We start from the raw sequence: 19,000 nt of genomic DNA on the forward strand, positions 1-19,000 counted from the left end.
ATATAACCTAATTAAATGATGGTAAGTTGATGATAGATATATGTAAATATTTAATTATTATAACCCTTCTATTTTAGATGGCTTCAGAAAAAAGAGAGACGAATATTATGTACCCGCCGAGGACTTGGTAGCCAACCCAAATCTTAAATTAAACATTCCAACAACATTGGACAATTTAGGCTCTGTTGCCAAATATACATTTGAAAGCGCAAAGTAAGAGTGCCCAATTTAATTAAATCAATCCTATATTAATAACATTCAGATCTTGAATATATTGTGAATATTAACACTCAACTAATAATTATGTAATTTTCAAATAATTGCGATTGCGTTACTCAGCCAAATTCTATAACAGCGATCGGGAAAAGTTATAATTGAAAAAAGTAACAATGGATTCCGCAATATATATGAGTTTTTCTAGTATTATGATGTAAATATGTTCCTTTTCCTTTCAATGCTTGATTTTTTCAAGGCCTGAGTAGCAACAGTAATAACGGAACTTACTTTATCGTCAATACTAAGAACACTAAAATCATCAAAATAATTCTACATATACATTAAAACACTAGTTACACTAAGTGTGTGACTAAACAGTTTAAATTTACTTAAATAAGTCACTTTTTAATCGATTTAAATCTGATTTATTGAACAACAGCAATTTATTCAAGATCACAGTAGAATATTTGTTTAACCTGATTTTGTCATAATTTTTCACCAGATCCCCAATTTATCACGCCAGAAATTTAGCAGGAAATACTAAGAACATTATTATGTCGGCTGCAAGAATTCCCCCTAACAATGTATTTATCCCTTCGAAATATGAAATTGTAGAAGTAACTAGTGAACGTGATAACAGTGATATAGTATCTGCAATCAATCAACGCATGTTAGACTCTCGCAGTAATATACATGCACCCGACTTACCAAATGAAGCTATAAACACAGAGGGAAGACGCGGTTTGATAGATGCTTTCACAAAACTAAGAGATATTATCAGAGTAGGAGTAAACAGTGGAAGGGATACAGTAAGACATGCTTATGATGTTTCTACGGACATTAGGTGAATTGATTTTAATTATTCCATACGAGATAAAAACCAATTCAAAATGTTTTAAAATGAGTCAATTATTATAAAGTAGCTTGTTTATAACGATGTACCGTCTTCTTTATACCAATATCACAAAAACACTTGTGCTTGAAAGAACACTACACATTTTCCACTAACTCCCATTAAATAGTGCAATATTCTGAACATACTCTCTTGTGTTTTTTTTTGCAAAATTTAATTACTTATTTCTTTGAAATTATTGATGTTATTCGTAACACTGCATTAGAGACTAGGGACTGAATTTTAACTTCGAATGTGATTTTATGTCCCATAGGCGTTCAATAACATTACAATCAAATATTAAGGGTGGCCAACCAAAGGATGCAATCTTAATCTCTTATAAACATTATCGTGTATTTTTCACAACCCTCATACCCGATGAACCCACCATATTGTAGGATATACCATATTCATCAATAATGTGAATATACCAATTCACACATATCATTATGTTCGGATCCCATAAGATATGCTCCTTCACACTCATCCCAGTGAACATAGTCTCGTACATACTGTAATGGTATAAATTACAGGCTTTAAACCTGTAATTAAAAAGTAATTTTAGCCAACTGTAATGACTAAAATTGTAAATTTAATCATGTCCCTAATAAAGATACATTAATAACCTTATTACATTAAATATCAAATCAAATTGCTCAAAAAAGAATAAAATAGTAAATAATTTAATATAATATGTATAATTTTATATAATAAATTAATAATAATAATCATATAGAAACTTATTTAAAACTACAAAAGAAGCAATTCCGAATGCGGTAGCACATACCCACATCTTAAAAAGTGTCAGTCCAACTGTACATCAACCATTAATTCTTACGGCACCAAGAATATTCGATTGGTCAAAAAACGTTCCTGGTGAAACAAATCAACCAGCCAATTTCCTAGGAATTGGTAATTTTTTGGGTAACTTGCCGAAAACGAAAGCGTATATTAAAATGTAATGAAAATTATTACAGATTCAGTTGGTGTATCAAATCAAAATCCACCTGAAGTGCCACTGCATAAAATTATAGTTAAACCATCAGAAACGGTTCTAAAAAGCCAACAACTGGATTCTAAAACTGTACTTAAACCTAAAACTATCGAAACGTGGATACAGGAACCATACAATGTAATAAAATATATTTCAATAATTTAACATTAATACGTTGATATTAAATCGTTTTAGGTTTTACATGATACATTTGAAAATGAACAAGATAATTCAAATTATATTAAGACAATTAAAGATTTTTTACAGGAAAAACAGATATATAGGGAAACCCATAGTAAAAAAGAAGCAACAAAGGAGAAACGACAAATAGTGAAGACCAGGAAAAATAATGAAGATTCTTATTCAAAACAGAAAGGTACAAATCTAAATTACGAATAAATCATATTATCAATAAATTATATTAACTTAGGGCCAGTTTTAGGAACAACGTTCGACTCTGTGCCTTTAAATTACAATACAAATTTAATAATCACAGTTCCAAAATTGATGAAACCTTTTATACACCAACCAACGATTCATCCGTATGTACGGGAACAAAGTACAAATGATTTTACAGATAATATCTTCATTGAACCAGAACATATTAAACATGACATACATGAAAACGACAATGTATTTACAAACCCTGATAACCAACAAAATATACGTACATCAATAATATTTAATGACGACTACAAGAAACCATTTATGGGATTGGCTAGTAGGAAACAAATTCAAGCCTTTTTAAATGAATATAATTCACTAATATCAAATAACTATGAAAACCATGTTCCACCTATATAAGTTTTTATTTCCTCAATTATAAAAAATGTTATCATGATAACTTATCCTAAGTAATAAACTATTAAAGTAATCACTTCTTTAGTTTTGCTAATTTTACAATATTTTCAGCTTGTTTCATGGTAGGCATATCAATCATAGTTCCTTTATAGGTAAAAGCACCCTATAAAAAAGATAAGAATCAATTTTAAATTAGACAACATAACTTACAGAAAACAACACTTACTTTTCCATCTTTTTGATGTTTATGGAATGACTTTAAAAGGCCAGTTGCCCATTCTATTTGTAATTGGGTAGGTAGAAATGCTTCTTGTACAATAGGAACTTGCCCTGGATGGATAACTTGTTTTCCCGTATATCCCATTCTCATACCGTCCTCACATTGTTGTTTTAAACCATCAAGATCTATAATGAGTTGAATCCATAAAAATTAATTATCACTATTTTTATAAGTACCTTTATATTTTATATAAACCATATCAATTGCTTGCAAATTAAAAGCTTTTGCAACTAAAACTAATTTTTGTCGGGCATATAATATTTCTAAGGAACTCTCTGTTCTAGTAGCTCCTATATTTGCACAAAAATCATCACTACCAAAAACCAAACCAACATGTTGAAATTTACTATTTTTTGATAAGCTTTCAGTAACTTGACAAATATCTACCAAATTTAAAAATGCTTTTGCACTTTCTATATATATAATTACATTTATTGTACTATCAGTTTTAATAAGATTTTTAATTTTAGAAGAGAGCTATAAAATACACATTAACATACTGTAAAAAAAAATTTGTTTTCACTTCACCTGTCTGACAATATCTGAATTTTCTACTTTAGGAATTAAAATTGTATCTGGGAGATATTTTGCAGACAGACAAGATTCGAGATCTTCTTCCCAATATTCTGTGTCCAAAGCATTTATTCTCACACCAAGGTCATATTCTATGTTTCTTTGTGGCTTTCCTAAATCTAAATACGATCTTATTGTCTCCCTGGCTTCTTTCTAAATGTGTTATTAGATTGATTATTAAACACTTAATTTTACAATTAAACTCGTATAATATATAAACATCAGATAATTTTGTATTATTACCTTCTTATTAACAGCAACTCCATCTTCGCAGTCTAAAGCAATACAATCAACATCGAGAGTAAACGATTTTTTAATTTTTTTCGAATCATCTCCAGGAACATACATAAGAGCTCTTCTAGGTACATTGTAATTTCGTACAAATGCCTAATAGTTATTAATTAAAAGCTACTTAAATCAAATTTCTAAACTTACACTCTTTGAATACAGCTGCAACTTTTTTAAAACAGTTTTATATATCATTATTGTATAACGCAAACTCTATATTATGTATAAATAAACACAGCCAAAACATAACATGTGGCCAAAACAGGAACTAATTTTGAAAACATTTTATAGAAATCTATAATTTCTAAACCCTATAAGATAAAATATTAAATAATTTATATATTCATCTAATTACAATTATAGATTTCTATAAAATGTTTTAAAAATTAGTTCCTGTTTTGGCTACATGTTATGTTTTGGCTGTGTTTATTAATTAAAGAGTTAAAATAGTGATCTATTTCTAAACAACATTATGTCAAATCAGCTATGGGCTATTGTTGATAGATGGGGCGTTAAGTCTAATTTTGGTTTGCTTAATATTATTTATTTGTTCAAAACTTGGATTTTAGAAAGAATTTGTTTAAAATCCGTTCTTCAATGTTATTAAATACAATTAATTATCGAGTTATTGAATAAATTAAACAATAATTTATTGATACTAACAATAAAAACAACAATAACAATATAATTAATAAATAAACAAACTAGGAAATATAGCAACGAAAATTAATTATTATATTAAAAAATAAATTAAAAATGTTAATTTATAAAGTCACTTAACAAAACCACTTATTTTTCTTCAAAAAAATTTGTTGATTTTATAAATCTAATTAGAAGAATTCATCACATTCTCCAACTATATTTGGGCAATATTTGCTTGCATATTGTAGGTATGGAATATTACTATTAAGCGGTATTTTATAAGTAATACTAAATTTGTTCCATACATGTATTATGTGACTTTTATTAGTGCAAGCAGATACACGATCACTGTATTTCTCGTCAAAAAACCATTTCCAACTCCACCATGGAACGGCGTAAAATTCTCCTGATGGATATACTTTGAAACCCTCACAATTTAGTCCAGACATATCACTCACGTTTTCAATCTGACAAAGTTTCTTTAATAACCTAAAACATAAACTCATCTTGTTACTGCCATACTTCATAGAAAAAATTACCTTGTTATAGTTCCAGGTCCGTTGTGTCCCCATTTAAATCCGTTAAAATTTTCTTTAAGGTCCTTTAAACAGGATGTAGCGTATTCGTGACCAATACCGGTATAATTGAAACTCATTATTCCAGCAGCTATGGATGTATCTGATTCTAAACCTGCATAATCCACACCTAAATCTTCCAAATTTTTGATTACTATTACATCAAGATCAAGATATATTCCACCATATTTCCAAAGTGTTAAATATCTAGTAATAAAAAAATAGATTTCAAAATTGTGCGATTTTGTTAAATCTAAATGAGCTAAGAAATTACTAAAACTTATTAAATTAAATTATAAAAAATATTACCTAAACATAAATTACCTAAGGACATCGCTGGTATGAGATTGGGCAAATTTTGACAAAAACATCTTTTGCTCAGACCATAGGTTTTCAACCATCGTGTTTTTCATGTAATTATCCATATTGATATGATATATGTGAATATTTGGATATTTCAGTAGCTGGCTAATAAACCTATCTGATTCGGATCCCTCATACACTATTTTCCCAGGAGATGCATATAATAGATATATTTCGTAATTTGGATTCATAAAAGCCGCACTTTCTACAGCACACGCTTGTCGAGCATTGATAGTTATTTTCCCTTTTAAATGAGAAGTGCAACTAGTCTCGTGAAAAAATATCGATCTACCCTTTCTCGGGTTGGCTGACGAAATGTCTGGTAAAGAATCAGAATCCGACAACAAATGACAGTATATACTCTTCTCTGGTCTCATCCAATAATAAGCTTTTATTAATATCGATGGCATTGGAATATCTATAGTTTGAACAATTATCAATACGCTTATCAAAAATATACCTAAAGAAATCCTTTTTCGGTATTTACTCAATCGAATATGGTAAATGTACATTATGTAATCGTGGTACCTAAAAAATATAATACAGATAATAACTCAAAATTATAAATGGACACTAACCCGTCGGTATGATTTGATATTCCTTAAATTCGCTGGTATTAAATCTCCATAGATCCTACTACATTGTCTTCAAGATTATATCGGAATATGTGGTGCATTTTTGTAGTGAATGTATGTCAACATTCCTTTAAATGTAGACAAACAGAACAAAACACGTCAAATATAAGGGGTTGATTAGCACTGGGGTAAAATCTAAATCGATATGTATATATTGTATGACGGGTTGACGACACTCCAACTAAAAATTTTTATACTAGTTACACTAAAACATATTCACTATTTACAGGCAAGCATGTAATTAACAAATTTGCCTGTACCTTATGAGGCATTTTCATTTATATATAAACCACCTAGTTATTTGTTCTAGATAACGTAGCTGCGATAAACGAGATGTGTATAGGTAATATTTAGCTTTTAAACGTATGATAATGTGAAAGAAAATTCTATTGTTGTGAAAATAAAGATATATTTAACAAAAATAAGCTAACAAATTTACAGTAATATTAGCCTCGTATTCAAATTATTTCAAAATAATTTTCATTTTACAAAAAGTGAAGTTTTATATATTACTAGTTTTACTATTTTTTTTACATAAAATTTAAAAAAAAGGCGATTGCATGTATTTTAATCAGCTCGATGCATTTAACGTTATCCTAATAGTTTTACAATTAGTATTATTGAGTTATTCATTCCATACAGACGTTAGTCATCGAATTTTTAAATTTGCTACTTCGACATTCATTATATCACAATTGTAAAATTTTGGATGAAGAAGGCCCCGGGTTTCGATAATATCTCGACAGGCTAAATCAACAAACAGCTCACCGAACTAACTAATAACAACTAACTCCATTCTGAGGCTGCAAATAGAAACATGCATTCATCTCAGTTATCCCCAAAAAAAGGAGCTAAGTCATCACTTTCTGACTACAGACTGATCAGCCTACTAAGTTTCATTTCCAAGCTTGCTGGAAGAGCAATTCTTTACGCTCTTAATGATTTTACGATGACACATACAATATCATTCCTGATGAGCAAATCGGATTCCGCGCCAAACACTCAGCTGTTCATCAGGCCCATCGGCTGGCCGCAAAAATCAACTGTGCTTTTAACCGACGTGAAAGACTTGGAGCGATCTTCTGGAACCTAACCAAGGCCTTTAAAAAGGTTTGGCGCGACGGCTTAATGGCGAAATGCATTCGGACGGGTCTATCCGATAACCTAACCGCTTTTATCAAATCATTTCCGTCACAAGGTTACCCCTGACACCTGTTTTATTTAATATTTTTCTTTTCTTTAAAATATCTGCTCTACAAGATGCTGGTTCAATCAGTGGTTCTATACGTCTCCAGTGTCTATATCAATGTCGCACCTAGCCAGGTGGAACGTATTCAAATTTTTCAGATCAAAATTCTTAGGAGAATAATCAGTGCCCCCTGGTTCGTTAGGAATTATCAAATTCATAGAAAAACAATTAACGGTTTTATATCCGAGCTCTACTCGAGATATTTCTCAACTCTTCGTCTCTCGGATAATGGATATATTACCGAGCTGACCGATATTTTAGGCCAATAACTCATTCGGCTCTTCGTGGCTTATTCTATCGCAGCCGAAACTGCCCCGTCATGCTCTAACTCCAAATTGTCTCGGCCTTGTCCGGCGAGCGATTAACTCAGGTACCGCGAGCTTCATGGTGTGATAACAATGCCATATCCTTGCCTAGCCCTTGTGCCTCTTAACGATGATACCGACTACGGGCACCCTCCTTAATAACAGTAAGAAGTATCAGCTAAGGTCCTAATATGACCCTGATAGGGTAGGGTTTAATGGGTAGCCCAAAGGCACTCTCCACATAAACAGTCCAAATCGTTTTTTCCTGCGGGTCTACCTGACTAGGCATCCGTAACAGGATTTTCCTTCCTGGTTTTGAGGCCAAAAAAAATAGAGTACTGGAACGTATAACGGTATGCTGTAGCGGGCGCCAGGTAGGCATCCTTACCACAGTAAATAATTGGCGAGCGCCACCGTAGCGCCAGACCAATTGAATGTGTAAACAATTGATGAGTCAACTGTTTCCAGGTGTTTACTTATGATGGAAAAGATCGAATGGGAGGGAAAATGGCTATCACCCGAATGGGCTAAATATATCGCTTCGGGCCGCTTCAACACTGCAAAAGTTGAGCATTGCAAAAAGAAAGAGTTTTCGGTGACGTATTAAGATGCATGGAAAAGTAGATCTACTACGACAGTTCCAACGATAAAAGTCATAAGTTCGTCCAGAATGTACTCACTAGACATAATAACGTCTTTTTGTTTAACCTTGTTGCATTTTTCATTTTCTTTGACACATTTCAATTTTTAAGTACAATTTGTAATACTTGCAGTGAACTAAAATATGTGTTTCAAAAAAAAAAACTAACGGGAGTTTTAAATAACAATTTATAATGCATTATAAAGAGTAATTTATTTCTACTTTTAGCGATAAACGCTGAAATAGTGTGATTGAATTAATCAGAGCCAACATTAACTCACCAACGAAAGCAGCTGTCTAAAATTAGTTTTTTTTACATCAGGAAATACTAAAGTGAAAAAACTAATAATGCATATCGGTATACCGCCATGAGATACTGTGACGGTGAAGCAATAATAGAGTCATTATTGTCATTGGGATTTAGATAATATGAAAAAAATGTCAAAAAAAAAAGATAATGTCGATGGTGCAAACAAATGCTTTTCAATTCAATAACACATGTTGTCGGCAATGATCCCTAGTTACCTTTTTATTTAGTTTTAGCAGTTCATAATTGATTACATACTTCTGACTTCCACCAAATACACAGATTGAAATTCCCACCTATGTAAAGTTTTGCATTTTGCAGAAATTTGAATGCAGGAATATATCATTGTTTTGGAGATTCAATTCGTAAGATATATTGGCTTCTTAAGGCTTTATGTATTGGCCTAATGTTAAAACTCAACTGTTAAATGCCAAGAATTCATAAAAAAAACTAAATGAAGAAAAACTTCCCGAAAAACGACACCTTATTTGGTATAATTTTACACATATTTCATTAAGCATAAACTATTATTTTACCCTTTAACCAAAAAAAAAAAAAATTAAGAAATAAAGTGACCTTATATACAATCTTTTATAATTCCAAACCAGTGCCTAATACGCTTGGGCTGAAAAGTCCCGGGCGTAACGAAGAAAACGATTTTTTTTGTTTAAAATTGGCTTTATTCATCAACGTAATCTCTATGATTCCGGAGTGAAGTGATGGATTCATCTTTTATACAATATCACATATTGACGCAAATATTCCAGTTTGTTACGTTCAAACATGGCCAAACACTGCTCAGATCATCAACACGTTTTTGTTTTTGGCCAACAGTGAGCAAACGGGCACCCACTTTATATAGAGCTTTCTCACAGTCAAATGCTCACGCAATTTAAACACTTTAATTCTCTTTTGATAACTTTACGATGTTAGTTAAGCTACGTAATTTCACTTTTCGATCATTCTGTTAAAGTGAATATTTCTTATGTAGTTGTCAGATATACAGAAGTGTGAGCCAACAGAAAAATCAGTATAATTAATAACGGTAAACTCTCAACAGGTTATGTGCCCAGTTTCGTATCGGAAAAGAAAATAGTTGAGGTTATTAGTTTTGAGATTAAATAGTTAGAAAATAAATAGAAATGGATATAATTAAACACATTAAAATGCTAAACAGTGAAACGGAATGGCCGAGGTGGAAGCGTAAATTTGAGATTTGCTGGATTACCACGAGGCTTTAGATGCAACCCATGGCAAGTTGGTGAAACCGGAGGTGTTGGCGGCAGGTGCTGATAACAAGATGGCGAAGAATCATAATGTGTAATCGAATTTGTATAAAAAAGCTAATAGTTATGCCAACTCTATGATTACAATGTAGAAACAGATGCTATATATAAAAAAATTATGTATAAGGAAATGGTTTATGAAATGTGGAAGGCTCAATGCCTTCCACATTTCATAAATATTTCATAAAGAAAAATTTCGAAGCCTCGTCCAAGGATCAGTTATTTAAGATATATACCGACTTTTTTGCATTTGGTTGGATTCAGGAAGATATCGCAACACACATTGCAAAATTGACAGGTTTGAAACTGAATTACCTGATTTAATGTTCTTATGCAAAATTTTGCATATTTTACCACCAAACTTTGAAACTTTCAAATCAAGTTGGATGTTGTTAACTAGGAATGACATGAGGACATTCGAAGAGCTAAAAGAACAACTTTACATGTTTGAAAGAAATTTGACCAAAGTCAATGATGTAAAAGTTGAACAGAAAGTTTTAGCGGTAAAATCAAGTAAAGTAAATCAGGATAAGAGAATTAAAAATAAGTTTAAAGGAAAAGGTACCTGTAACTATCGCAAACAACAAGGCCACTAAATTAGACAATGTCAAAAGTGGATTGCTGATGGACGACCATCTAAGGATGCAACACTGAAGGGGAAAAAAGACAAGATAGTGGAGACAAGCACGGTACTATTAACGTCATGCGGTGAGATTTTTTTCTGCAGAAGTAGACGAAAACAATTGGTGGATTGACAATAGGGCTATGAAACATGTGACAAATAGGTCCGATTATTTTGTCACCTATGAAGCATTCAGTCAACCACAATGCATTAAAACTGCCAGAAAAGAATTTTTAAATGCCTATGGAAAAGGAACAATTCGGTTCTCATCAACAGTTAAAAACAAATGTGAGTAAATTACATTGAAGGATGTCTGGTACCTACCGAATACTTTCAAAAATGTGTCTTCTGTTTTAGCTGTTCATGACCGAAATAAAAATAGTACGTTTAAGTCAACGCCTATGTCCTGTTCTATAAAGATTCATGGTCAATTAAAGTGATGTGGTTCTCGTGCAGTAAATGGTACTCTGTACAAAGCAGCCATTAAACAATTAGTACCTGAACACCGAGTTGTTCAGGTACTAATGTATGTTCTGTTGTCAAGGGTAAATCTGATCGGTTACAATTATATCATGAGAGATGGAGTCACCAAGATAAACGTCATGTGAAAGCAAAGCTCAATAATTTTTGTATTATTGACATCAATATAAAAAATAGATAGATAAAACAGAAATATGTGAACCATGTACATATGGAAAGGCACATTGTTTACCATTTGGTACAAGAGAGATATCAAAAATTTCAGGTGAACTAATATCAACAGATGTGTGTGGATATTTTGCTGAATCATTCAGAAAGAAGCGCTACTTTGTTTTGTTTAAGAATAATTATACAAAATTTAGGTATTATTATTTTATAGCACAAAGACATTGGGACATTCAGTAAAAGAGATTCTGAGTGATAATGACAAGAAGTTTAACAATGGAGAGGTTAGATCTATCTTACGCAAAAACGGAATTACACAAAGGTTGACGACACGCTACACTCCAGAGCAGAATGGAATTTGTGAGCGAGACAATAGAATTGTAATTGAAATATTCAAACACAGAAGTGACTTATCCAGAAGGATTATTGACTGAGTTAGTAAAGGGCGCCGCATAGGATATGATGGTGATGAACGGTTTAGAATTTGTATTGAGAAGGATCAAAGTGTTAGTTTGCCTAGAGATGTACAATTTGAAGAGATATCTGAATGTTGTAATGAACATATTCAACTACCATTTCAAAGTGAAACCAGAAAAGGAAACTGTTAATGATGAGTCACAAGATTGTGAGAGAAACATTTCAAAGGAAGACTTTGATGAATTTCTTTAAGAGCTTCAAAAAGAGAGACTAGATGCCAGACTGAGATCGGTCAAATTAAAAAATTCTCAGTCTTTGAATGATTATATTCTTTACAATCAGGCAAAGAAGATAATACAAAGCAGAAGTGTCCAAACAGAGAAGCAGTCGAAGCATTAATGTATCTAATTCTTGGGACTCGACCAGATCAGGCCTACAGTCAGGACAACTAACAACAGAATTCAACATGTCTCGAGCGAGCAGCAGGTGGAAGACATATGACCAAACCACTTCAAAGGACTCGTTTGCTGGTTTTGTGAGGTGAATTAGGGTTTCCGTAGGATTGAATTATTTTTCATGGTTTGATTATTGTACTTAACAAGGCAAAGTGTTAAAGTAAATATTTCTTCTCTAGTTAAAAGAAGGAATCTGTGTTAAGTACAACAATGTTAACTTCTAGTTTCTAGGGACTTTCGAGTTATGTAGTTGTCAGATATACAGAAGTGCGAGTCAAGAGAAAAACCACGTTATTGTTGTTTGTTGTTGTATATAGATTAATCCATTAGTTCATTTTTATAGTTTTCAACTGTCAATAGTAATCTCAGTATATCAATGAATAACCATAAAATCACAACACATTCAAAATATTTCGTGGATTTTTTTATGTTTTCCGGTGTTACCACCTCATTTGGACGTCCACTGCATTCTGCATCATAGGTGTCTCTAGAGTCGACGTTTGACTTTCACAGAGTAAAGACGTATTCGGAGAGACGGTCAGTGAAAGGAAACAAAAGTGCAACATCTGTGTCACATCTGTGTGTGTGTGCGGCGTTAAAAAAAAGTCTAACAATAACATTTTACAGACTGGTGAAAAAGTGAAAGTGCGATCGGAAAAAAAGGTTAGTACCATAGAAAATAAATACAAAATGCCATAAAACATTAAGGGTCGAAAACTCAACATCTGGACTACAAATGCGGCGTAGGATAATTTGAAACATGAAAATAACAGTATTATTTCAACAATATATAAAAAATATGGAGAAGAACACTGCACAAAAAACAGATAAAATGGAAACATCGACACCAGGCGTATCACATATTGCAGTTTTGAATGTAGAGAACACAACTAGAACACAGAACGAACAGGCACTCTACAATGCTTGGATCAACGAAAAGTTGGCGCGGGAGAGTCTTGAAATTGCATTAACCAATATGTTACATGCGAAAGAGATGAAGAAGAATTGCAGAAAGAAGTAGGCTGGATAACGGTTAAAAATAAAAAAAGATAAGCAAATAATTCTCCAGGATCTTCACCACAGCAAATAAAAATAAAACAAGATAATGAACAAAACAAAGAAATTAGAATGCCCAGGCCACCCCCAATTATCGTAAGTAATGTTACCAACATTGACTTGCTATACGAAACACTGAGGTCCAACTATATAGTATTCAAAACAATGGTACTAAACAATAGACAAATAAAACTAAACGCGGACTGTCGTACAACATTCACAAAAATAATAAATTGTTTAGAGTTGCTGAAACTTCAATGGCACTCTTATGCAGACAAACAAACAAAGTTATGGCAAGGGGGGCTTCCATCAACAGCTAAAAGTGACAAAATTATCGCAGAACTAAACCAAAATGAGCTTAAATGCTTAAACGCGACAAATATTTTTTTTTACACAAAAACCATTTTTGGTATTAAAAGAATTTTAGGGGTAGAAATAAAAATCGAACCTCTAAAAAAATCGAACTTAATACCGCAATGCAAAAGATGCCAATTGCATGAACACACACAGAAATTCTGCAGAAGAGAACCTAGATGTGTAAAATGTTCAGATAAACATATCACCACAGAGTGTAGAAAACCCAAAGAAGCTAAGCGGAAATGTGCAAACTACAACGAAGCGCATCCGGCTAGTTATAGAGGATGTGTAGTTGCTAAAACACTACAAGAGAAGAGAAATAAAGTAGCTCACGTTAAGCCTCAAGAAATAGTGAGTGAAAAGAAACAGCAGAAAAAATATAACAACGTTAATGGTGAAATGACTTATGCCCAAAGTATCAGTCAAAATAACCAAAGAGACACAAAAGAAGATGAAGCAACCACCAACGAATTGCTACTTAAACTAATAGGAAAGCTGGACAGACAAGAAAAAATGATCGAATATTTTTCCGAAAGGATTGATAAACTAGAAATGAAAAACATTAGGCCTGTGGCCCCAAAAACCCGAAATGGCAAATAAAGATATCCGAATAGCAATTTGGAATGCTAATGGAATCCAGCAACATCACGCTCTCTGGAAAGTCACAAAATATCTAAAGCGCTCATGTCTACACAGTCCACCTCTAAGAGACCTATGTGGGAATTGGGCACGTGACAATCGCCAAAAAGCAGAAGCATTTGCTGAATATCTAAAAAAAAACTTTCAAACCAAACGAAACTAATATTGACCATAATTTACCGGACATAGAAGCTGAAAATTCGATGATTGAATTAGTCACGCCGAAAGAGTTAACCAAAGTTATTAAAACTGACATTAACCCCAGGAAATCACCAGGCTACGATTTAATACCACGAAAATTACTGCAAAAACTACCAAAAAAGAGAATTATAAAACTCACCAACTTGATAAATACAGAATTTAGATTAAAACATGTTCCAGATATTTGGAAGATGGCGGAAATTATAATGATCCCAAAACCTGAGAAGTCACCAAACGAAATAAAATCCTATAGACCTATATCACTGCTGCCAGTAATATCTAAGGTTTTTGAAAAACTCCTGTTGAAAAGAATAAAACCGATCATAGAGAGAAATAACCTAATACCAACACACCAGTTTGGGTTTATTAACAAACACTCAACAATTGACCAAGTCCACAGAATAACAGATTTTAGTGAAAAAGCCTACGAAAGTCAAAAAGTATGCTCAGCTATATTCTTAGATATCGCACAAGCCTTCGATAAGGTTTGGCATGAAGGCCTTGTTCATAAACTACAGAAAATGCTACCAAAACAACACACCGAACTATTGAAATCATACATTACAACCAGAATGTTTAGAGTCAAGTAAGAAGAAGCTTACTCTACAATAAAAGAAGCTAAAGCAGGTGTACCACAAGGAAGTGTACTGGGACCAATGCTATATCTACTTTACACTTGTGATATACCACAAATGGAAAATATCACGATGGCTACATTTGCTGATGATACTGCGATTATAGCTGTCGGAGACAATAGTGAAGAAGTCTCACGAAAATTACATTAAAAACAGGCAACTGACAATATAAATACTTAATTAAATAATAATTATTCACATAAATAATTTGACATAAGCGTGGAAAATAAGAATTAATGAAAGTAAATCTGTACATGTGCAGTTCACCTATAAACAGACCGTACAAGCATCAATAACATTAAATAACACTATCATTCCATATAACAAAAACGCTAAATATCTCGGAATGAATATCGATGCAAAACTTCGCTGGAAGGAACATATAAAGAAGAAAAGAAAAGAACTGGAATTGAAATATAGGAATATGTACTGGCTAATTAGAAGAAAATCACAATTATCAGTACATAATAAATTGCTATTATATAAGCAAATATTGAAACCTATATGGACATACGGAGTTCAATTATGGGGATGTTCTGCAAAGAGTAACATTAATAAAATACAAGTTTTTCAGAACAAAGTCCTGAGAGGTATTGTGGGTGCACCCAAATACTACAGGACTGATTACCTACATCGAGACCTTCAGATACCCACAGTCAATCAAGAAATCAAGAGAATTGCAAGGGGACATGAGGAAAGACTCCATTCTCATACTAATATTGAAATATTGCAACTTTTTTATACCACCAGAATCAAACCATCTGATCTTGTGTAGTGTTGTGTAGGGAGGTGCATATATTAAAAAATTCAGCAGTGACATGTATAAACATTATTTCACCAGAGACTGAGTTAGGGCCGATGGGTCCTCCTAGTTCTATACCTAAATTTAAGTTAGCATAAAGACAAATTGTAGGTTAGACGGAAACGACTAGTAACAATGTATTAATTAAATAATTTAAAAAAAGATAGGTGTCTCTACGACCACGTTCAAAGTGAGCAAACCAACGTTTTATGATTATTTCTGATAGAGCGGAGTCCTTATAACACTTTCCAAGCCATTGCTTTGCTTGAACGTCTTTATTTTCTATCAAGAAGCAGTATAATTTTTTTTTATTACTCTTCGTGAGTCCACAATCTGCCCTATTGGCAATAAGTATTTCTTCTGTTTATATTATATATACATGGCATGTAGAAAATCACTTCATTAAGCAATCTTCTGTATAAACTATTATCTTAATTAATTAGTCTTATTCTAATGCTTATTCTAAACTCTACATATGTCCAGTAATCAGATCAGGTGGTGTTAAACGTTTTAGTCTACGCACTTCTCTATCACGTCGCATATTTAGCTGATTAGCGAGTACATTGGGATGCACTGACACTCTTTCGAAGTACTTCACACAAACACGTTGGATTACACTCGTTATAGGTTCTAGAGGAATATCGCGTTGTATCGCTTTATTTGAAATATAGTACGGAGCATCAACAATGGCACGCAACACCTTATTTTGGAACCGTTAAATGATGGATATATTAGATTTGCTAGCGGTACCCCATAGTTGAATTCCATATGTCCAAATGGGCTTGAGTATAGACTCATACAGCAATACCTTGTTATCTAATGATAACTTGGATTTGCGCCCAATGAGCCAATACATTTGGTATAATTTTAGTCCCAGTTGTTTCCGTTTAGAGAGTATGTGCTTCTTCCAGGTTAGGCGTCGATCTAAATGCATACCAAGATATTTAACATGCTCTGCTTGGGGGAGTTGACGATGATTGATATTTACTGGAGGACATGTTCTTCTACACAGGGTAAACGTTATATGCGTGGATTTTGATTCATTGGCTTTAATGCGCTATGTCTTCAACCATAATTGTATTTGCTCCAGGTGGGTTTGTAGGTTTATTGATGCTGTGACTGGATCTTCATGGGATGCTAAGATTGCTGTATCGTCTGCATATGTTACCACAGTACTTATTTTTGTAGTGGGCAGATCAGCCGTATACAGAAGATACAGTACTGGACCCAGTACACTACCTTGCGGAACTCCTGAATATATGGGATTTAATTCGGTATGTTCATCGCCTTAATTTACAATAAAATGTCTGTCAGTGAGATACGATTTTAGTAGCTGATAGTCCGGATGAGGGAGAAGTTTCTTTAGTTTAACCTGCAAGCCCGTATGCCATACTTTGTCAAAAGCCTGAGATATGTCTAGGAAAGCAAGTATAAAATTTAAACACGAAATTGTTTTTGATCCATTGTTTTGAAAATAACAAAAGTAGTGTTACTCTTAGCACAATAACTCTTTGAACTTACAGCTTCCTTTTGAAGGTTAATATTAAGCGAAAAAGCGGTGAATGCAATAAAACTAGCTCCATCTATATTTTAGGCCCGGGCCTTTTCAGCCCATCTGTTAGAAGAAGGCTAATGGATATGTTTCACAAAGCTTTCAAAAACACTATTTTTGTAGCTAATATAATGAAGGAGAGAATTCTGAAAACATTTGCCATGTTTTTGATTTTTTAAATATTTTTTATATGTAATTTCTTTTTCACATTTTTTCAGATTATTAAAAAAACTGCAGTCATGTCAACAAGCAAAACCCTTTTTTACTTCCAGTTTTGCTATCATATAATTTATCATCATATATGCCATGCTATCATAGTTATCTATTCAAATATCAAATAATAGAATAAATATATAAAGGTGCGGTTCACTGCAATTTTCAAAACACGTTTAATTTGGTAAATAAAATAAATGAATTGCTCTCTCAATTTTGTTTATATTTACTATATATAAGATAGCTTAATATGTTTAATTAAATGATTAGTATAATTGATCAAATATTAGACCACTTTAAATGTCTCTAATAAAATATATTAAAAATGTCAAATGAGACCACAGATTTATATATTTATATATATAACATGTTTTAGAAAGTCATGAATAATATATATTGTACCATTTTTTTACAATATGTCTCTTTGATGATGTAGATTATCGTAATATTTATAATATAATATGTTTACTTACGTTAATCAATTTACATTACTAATTTCAGTTTTAAGAATAAACCATATATCACTACACTAACAGCTCATATGATGTAATAAATTAACAAATATCCCATAATCATAAATATTCTTATCAACGGAAATTGACGAGACAGAGGCAATTAAGTCTTGTAACCTACTTAAAAAAAGGAGGAGGTTCTATGTATATATATATATATATATATATATATATATATATATATATATATATATATATATATATATATATATATATATATATATATATATATATATATATTGTTGAGTTGAAATATGATACAGGTCAGTTGAAAAAACCCCGGCCTAATACATAGGTGGCGCTACTAGAATTAAATCCATATATTTTTGAGTTAGCTCTAACCATCAAAAATTGCGTGTATATATTGTTATATTATATTATTGTGGAAAAAGATGGATAAAAAGGAATTTCGCGTGGTGATAAAATATTGATTTTTAAAGGGAAAAAATACAATTGAAGCAAAAACTTGGCTTGATGCCGAAATTCCGGACACTGCCCCAGGAAAATCAACCAAGGATTGGTATGTTAAGTTTAAACGTGGTGAAATGAGCACCGAAGACGTTGCACCCAGTAGACGCCTAAAAGAGGTTATTATCGACGAAAACATTTAAAAAATCCACAAAATAATTTTGAATGACCGTAAATTGAAATTGAATAAAATAGCAGGCACTCTAAAGATATCAACTGAATATGTAAATCATATGATTCACGAATATTTGGGTAAGAGAAAGCTCTGTGCAAAGTGGGTGCCACGCGAGTTCACTTTTGACCAGAAACAACGACGAGTTGATGATTCGAAGCAATGTCTGAAGATGATCAAGCGCAATAAACCCGAGTTTTTGCGTCGA

The 19,000-nt window shown here is 32.5% G+C and overlaps 4 protein-coding genes across 4 annotated transcripts in view; 1 reads left to right on the forward strand and 3 right to left on the reverse strand.

Annotated features, from left to right (window-relative positions):
* The window catches only part of tzn (hydroxyacylglutathione hydrolase tenzing norgay), a 249,104-nt gene that overhangs the window by 112,741 nt on the left and 117,363 nt on the right, over window positions 1-19,000 (reverse strand). The gene's annotated exons all lie outside the window — the stretch shown is intronic.
* Window positions 89-2,906, forward strand: LOC143198522 (uncharacterized). The gene is made up of 6 exons (XM_076407803.1): window positions 89-213; window positions 719-1,060; window positions 1,845-2,032; window positions 2,086-2,240; window positions 2,298-2,478; window positions 2,545-2,906. Exons 2-6 carry the CDS (start codon window positions 771-773, stop codon window positions 2,904-2,906), a joined length of 1,176 nt encoding a protein of 391 aa, XP_076263918.1. The 5' UTR covers window positions 89-213; window positions 719-770.
* On the reverse strand, window positions 2,893-4,315 carry LOC143198528 (citramalyl-CoA lyase, mitochondrial). Its single transcript, XM_076407814.1, has 6 exons — window positions 4,192-4,315; window positions 4,000-4,143; window positions 3,712-3,909; window positions 3,360-3,660; window positions 3,130-3,308; window positions 2,893-3,066 (listed from the first exon to the last, which is right to left on the reverse strand). Exons 1-6 carry the CDS (start codon window positions 4,237-4,239, stop codon window positions 2,977-2,979), a joined length of 960 nt encoding a protein of 319 aa, XP_076263929.1. The 5' UTR covers window positions 4,240-4,315; the 3' UTR covers window positions 2,893-2,976.
* LOC143198585 (lactosylceramide 4-alpha-galactosyltransferase) lies at window positions 4,678-6,525 on the reverse strand. Its single transcript, XM_076407907.1, has 4 exons — window positions 6,203-6,525; window positions 5,586-6,152; window positions 5,226-5,468; window positions 4,678-5,175 (listed from the first exon to the last, which is right to left on the reverse strand). The coding sequence occupies exons 2-4, from the start codon at window positions 6,134-6,136 to the stop codon at window positions 4,875-4,877; spliced, it is 1,095 nt and encodes a 364-aa protein (XP_076264022.1). The 5' UTR covers window positions 6,137-6,152; window positions 6,203-6,525; the 3' UTR covers window positions 4,678-4,874.

Source organism: Rhynchophorus ferrugineus, unplaced genomic scaffold (assembly GCF_030347505.1).
Source record: "Rhynchophorus ferrugineus isolate W39M unplaced genomic scaffold, kcgeb_rfMv2 rfM1, whole genome shotgun sequence".
NCBI lineage: Eukaryota > Metazoa > Arthropoda > Insecta > Coleoptera > Curculionidae > Rhynchophorus > Rhynchophorus ferrugineus.